General features: G+C 33.8%; 1 protein-coding gene across 1 annotated transcript; it reads right to left on the bottom strand.

The window, feature by feature from the left end:
* Positions 1-512: 512 nt before the first annotated feature.
* LOC110713528 (putative pumilio homolog 7, chloroplastic) lies at positions 513-4,093 on the bottom strand (the record flags this gene model as incomplete). The annotated part of the gene is given in 6 exon segments (XM_021891975.1): positions 513-766; positions 2,325-2,488; positions 3,233-3,395; positions 3,502-3,575; positions 3,577-3,911; positions 3,955-4,093. Coding segments are annotated over 6 exon segments (1,129 nt in total), but the record flags the coding sequence as incomplete, so codon positions are not given.
* Positions 4,094-5,986: the final 1,893 nt, after the last annotated feature.

Here is a 5,986-nt window from a genome sequence, read left to right as displayed (position 1 = left end):
TGATTACCATTATCGGTCAGTATCATATAGACATGGGTATGTTTCCAAGTGGAGATGCATTATCTTGAATATTCATGTGGAACAATTAGTTTTTTAATACCAAAATACAAACAAGATTCGTTACCATTTTCTAATATTATTACTTCATCCAAAAATAATCATAAACAGCAAAATAGAATTGTGAACAAAGGAGGAGAATCATCTCACACAATTGGTACGTATCAGCAAGATAATATCCTTCTTCAGCTCACACTAAACAAATAATAATCATCACCCATTTCATATCCATTTCATAGTTTTCCTGTTTCAAATTCTCACTTAGTTATAGCAGTTCACCATCTAAATTTACCGCTATCCTTAATTTCTTATTAATGCAAATCACAAATTACAATTTGGGTTCCAAAACCCTGAAATAACAATTCACTAATTAAGCATGATATTATGCTACTTCATAGATGAGCGTAACATGAAACAAAAACTAATAGTTAAGGAAGAAGCGTTTATAAGCAGACCTTGGTTTTCAAGTGCTGACTGAATGACATAGTTAGCATAAGGATCCTGCACAAGTTGCTCAAAATGAGAAACTGATAGCAATTCATACACAATCCTTGCATGGCTTTCCTCATAAAACTTGAAGCATTTTTCAACCACGTGGCTGCTAAATTTCTGCATGGAGAGATGCACAAAGTTCCCTTCTAATTGAGAAACCAGCTGTGCTGCCGCAGATGGAATTTTTAGCTCGAGGATGTACTGCACAACATAGTTTCTGAGATAGAAGACAATATTAAAGTCAGAAGGCCAAAAAATGTGACAAAAAGGTTCCCATCACTAGTACATTTAATTCATAACCTATAAATACTATATTGAAAAATTGAGCATGAAATAATATATAACCATCTAAAATGAATGCCCCTCTTATATTTAAGTCATTGCATTAGGCATAGCTCTTCTTCAGACAAATAAATACGAAGTATAAAACTTAAGGTTCCCATCACAGATTTCAATGGAAGAGTGGATTTATTATAGGACAAAGAGAGAACAGCAATATGTTAAAAAGAGCAGCAGCTTACTACTTTTACACTACACCATTATATCGTACAAAAAAGTCGTTATTGACAAGCACAGATACCTTCAGTCAAGAATGACACCACTGTGCATACCAATTAAGCAAAATCGAGCTTTAAAACTAAGCTTTAAATTAAGTCAACCACTTCAATAAATGTACCAAAGAAATTCTACAAATCACAATGATCCAAAAACTCTTAACCTTTAAACCTTTCTTTGTTCCCTCACATGATAAGAACAAACCTCAAAAATACATCACAATGCTTTCACAGCATATCCACAACATACAAAATGAAAACATGTAAAGTAAGTAATATAAGCATCAAATCCTATAATTTGATAGTTTTCATATAAGCAAATTAAATGTACCACTATAAAGGCCACGAGATAAGCTACAAACAAACAAATTGTTTTATGGCCCCCTCCTAATTATACTCAAACCTCTAAAGTGGCAAATGCAAATCACACATATTTGCATATATAAAATGACTAAATGAGTTATAAAATTACTCAGATTCCCCTCCTACAGATCTCCAGTACAACAGACAAGATATAAAGCTGTAGGAATATGAGAACAAGCTCATGACGTTGCAAAATAATTGAACCCTTATGAGTACATATGAGCTAGCTTCAGCAAACCATAAAAACTTTTATACAATTTTAATTATAAATTTAAAACTCCCCTATGCCCTACCCTGCAAGCCTAAGATGTAGTAAAGCTCATACACTACAGACATGCACTCATAGAGAAAGAAACCTCAATAGAAAAAATTCAAAGCTAAACAATATTGTTTTCAAATAACTACACCTGGAGAAACAACTCCAAAGAAATTTCCATTCAGTAAAAGCAAATGGATGATAATTCAGATTCAAATAGACATGAAAAGAAATATATATATATTTGAAAGTCTTTTATGATAGTATGCTCAAGCCATCAAGGAAAAGGTTAAATTTGTTGAGCCTAAATGTGAGTAGTAAAGTACTTGTAGTAAACAAGGCAAATACTTAAAAGTGCTTGATGAAATTTATTCATGAAAGTAAATCCGCTATAACAATAAGTGATATTCATGACGGCTTCTCCTCTTTTTTCAAAACATAAACAAGGCAAACCTGAGTGCAAATGTCCAACAAATAGATCCGCATAACATTTTATGACGAGTAATACTCAATACCAATTTGCATTAACCAGAAAGAGCATGTCTTTAAGTGTATCTGAGCAAGAAAAGTAATTTTATGAATTCCACAGTTCAGATTATTACCCAAAAGGATCTTGAGCAAGAATAAGGCCATTGCTACATATTTGTTCTAACAACTTCTGCCGATGTTCACCAGTGGAGTGAGAAATACAACGTTGAAGAACACAACACCCATGCCGATGAGTAGCAATCTCAACAGAGAACTTTGCAGCCGCATCAAAGATGAACTGCCATGTAAAAATAATGTTAAATGGAGAAATAAGTGCAATAAGACTAAAAGAGTAATATAGCTCCAAACAAAATTCACTCTAGTAATGAAGAATGCAAACAACATTTTCACAAACTAACAGCAACCGGATATACTAATTAGACAAAAATAATTAATATTAATGACATTAACTAGAAATGGAAAAATGAAAGTAATAATTTAATGACTAACATTGTGTAAGGGAAAAGCTCCATGAGTTAAAAAAAAAAAAAAATTATGGCAAAAAAAATGAAGCTGAAACTTAGATCAGTTGTTAATTAAATCAATCTTCTCGTCTAAATGATACGGTCTCCCATTTTAACAATGCGAATTCTTAGACTACATGAAAATGTGATCAAACCACCCCTTCTATATGACTATATATCAGGCAACAATGAAAACATGAAACAGTAGTACCAATCCCCTAGCAATTGTAGAAAGTGAACACTAGCTCCTTGACATGAAACAATGATTTGGCAAAAAATCAAACTCTAGTTTCATCAAGTAAAGTGCAACAACAAAAGAGCATAAATTCTGTGACTAAACAAATATCTTTCATCAATAATGTACATGCTAGTCGCAAAAAAATTTGAAGAAACAAGCAACTGATGGAAAATAACAGGAACCAGCAAAATAAGAGTAAGAATGCTTCACTCAATTTTGAGCAGGCTATAATCTATATTAGTCACATAGTAAATCTTGTGTATTGTTAGATGACAAATACCTTATTATCATCACTGCTAAGGCATTGCAAGCAACGCTGGACAACATGATTCCCATTAAGATCCTTAATAAGATCAATAAATCCTGGTTCAAGAGCTCGAATAACCAATGAGATCTGCTTCCTTGATTTAAGGCTCTCGATCAATTTCTGCACCACTCGTGTACTGAAACACAAAAAAACCAATCCCAGTCAAAGGAAATCATGGGAAAAAGTTCATAAATAATACTAACAAGGAATGATCAACTATTCATTATGTTGAATAGCAATACCCATGTGTATTCAAAGAAATTTTGACAAGTTCTCCACGGTTTTTGGTCACCACATGTACAATCCTCATTCTTTGGTTCATCATTGCAGACATCCAACAATTTCTGGATTAGATAATTTCCAAAGGAATTCATCATCAGCTCAACAACATGGTCAATAATTTCATTAAAAATGAGTTGCACGTCTTCAAATGACCCTTCATCAAACTTCTTCTGCAGGAAGCGACAACCATGTTGATCTTTTGCCATGTGATAAATCCTACCCCGAACCTCAACCAATGACTTATATAGAGCCTGCAGCACCAAAGGATCAAAGCTAAGCACATGGCTACCATTTTCACAAGCTCTTTCAGTCTGCAATGGAACATTAAGTTCAAAGTTCCTCTCCCCAATGTTTTTGCACTGTGTTACCACTAAGCAGATTCTTCGTACGACCACCTAATTGACAATTCTTACCAATTGCTCCATTAAATCCCTTATCTTGTAAGATCGAAGTCCTTTCAGAACCATAGGACTCGAGATTCCTTGTCCTTCTCATCAAAGTAACAGGCAAAGGACGCTCCCTTTCTTCAACAGCCCTCATCTTTTCCCTCATTGAGTTATAAAATACATTTCCCCTACTTAAACCCTGCTTAGAATACATTAACTGAGAGGATCGACGGAACTTAGGCTACCCACATTGCCAGGATACTGCCGTCCATATTGCTCTAACAAAGCTTCATTCAAACCAGGCTTATTATACATAGACAAATTCTGTGAATTTCCCCAAGGATTCAACATCTCCTTGCAGCCATCCATCACATGAGGGCCATATCCAGACTCAAACATTCCATTACCATACCCTACATTTTCACTTGGAATCACACCTCCATTACTGTTACATTCACCTCCCCTCGGAATCGAAACATTACCTCGAAAATCACCACTTCCATACACAGGCAATGGATCACAATACTTATTTCCTCTAAGTAATGGTACACCACCATTCCCATAACACTCATCTCCTATCTGACTCATCCCTTCCAAAGGAAAATTAATCAAATAGTTATGATGACCATGCATAGCAGCATAACCTGAATTCGACCCGAACGAATCGGCTAGATTACCCCCTCCCTTAATCCCCCCCAATCTAAAATCCTTAACACCCTTCTCATCTCTATACACAGAAGATTGAAACCCTCCCCCATTACCAGAAAACCCATTACTGTTATATAAACCCTCCAAAACCCCAAAATTCTCAGTTACATTACATTCACTCCCCGTAAAAACATCTGAATCTCTATGAAATTGTCCAACAACATCAGAATTTCCAAATACTTAACTTCTGAAAATCTGCTGTTAAACCAAGCTCATCCACCATTACCCCACCACCAACAACACCACCATTGTTAACCCTTCTATAGTAAGAAGAATCTGGTATATTATAACCCACATAAAATTGATCTACAAAATGGGGTTTTGGCGTTGAAAAACGTGAATGATCAAAAGGGTTTACTGATGAAGAAGATGATGATGCTGTTGATGAACCAACAACAAAATCAGGAAAACAAAAACCAGAATTTGCAGAAGATTGAACAACACCCTCGTACATTTTTTTGATGATAATAATGAGATTCTTCACTAGAATAATTATTATCACATTCTCTTTCACTTTTCTTCATCTCAGATTAACAAACACCCCCCAAAATTACGCTAATATTCAACAACAGAGTAGGAACAAAAAAAGCGAAATATATAACAAACCCAAATAAAAAAAAAAATTCAAAAAAAAAAACACACACACACAAAAACAACAAAACCCCAGATCAAAATTTCAAACAAAAGAGACAAAGTTTATAGAAAAATACATGAACATGAAGGAAGATTGATGGATATTTTTTCGACGCTTTTTTTTCAATCTGTTGATTGAAATGAAAAAAAAAAATAGCAATTTGAGAAAATGGGTTTTTGATTTTTGAGTTTTTTCACGAATTTAGCCAAGAGTAGTAGTACGGTCTGTTACTTCTGTGCACGCTCACGCCATTAAAATGAAGAGTTGAGAGCGATATTTATATGTGTGTGAAATATGTGTATAATTTTTATATTATAAAGTATTTTACAAACGCTCACACACATTGAGAGAGATCACTCAGAGAAGGGTGTGGAGAGAGTGTGTGTGAAGAGGAGAGAGAAAGGAGGGTTTTAGAAGAATTTATATAACTATTGATTTTAGTTATTAAATGGGGTTTTAACTGTATTTATAAAATTAAAATGGGGTTTTAATTTATTTTTATATTTCAATTAAGTTTTTTGTTGACCATTTTACTATGATTTCGGTTACATAATGTACCCAAATGTGAGATATCCTTTTGAATACAATTACTTTTCCTTAGTTTTCTCACTTTTTATTTATCTTTTTATTTGTCCAATTTATCTTTTTGTTTGTCCAATTTACCCTTCCTTTTTTTTTTATGTTATGCACAATTTTCAATGTATATTTAATCGTTTT

This window comes from Chenopodium quinoa, unplaced genomic scaffold, assembly GCF_001683475.1.
Source record: "Chenopodium quinoa cultivar QQ74 unplaced genomic scaffold, ASM168347v1, whole genome shotgun sequence".
Taxonomy (NCBI): domain Eukaryota; kingdom Viridiplantae; phylum Streptophyta; class Magnoliopsida; order Caryophyllales; family Amaranthaceae; genus Chenopodium; species Chenopodium quinoa.
Note: the sequence above shows the minus strand (reverse complement) of the source record. Positions and strands in the feature narration are given on the sequence as shown.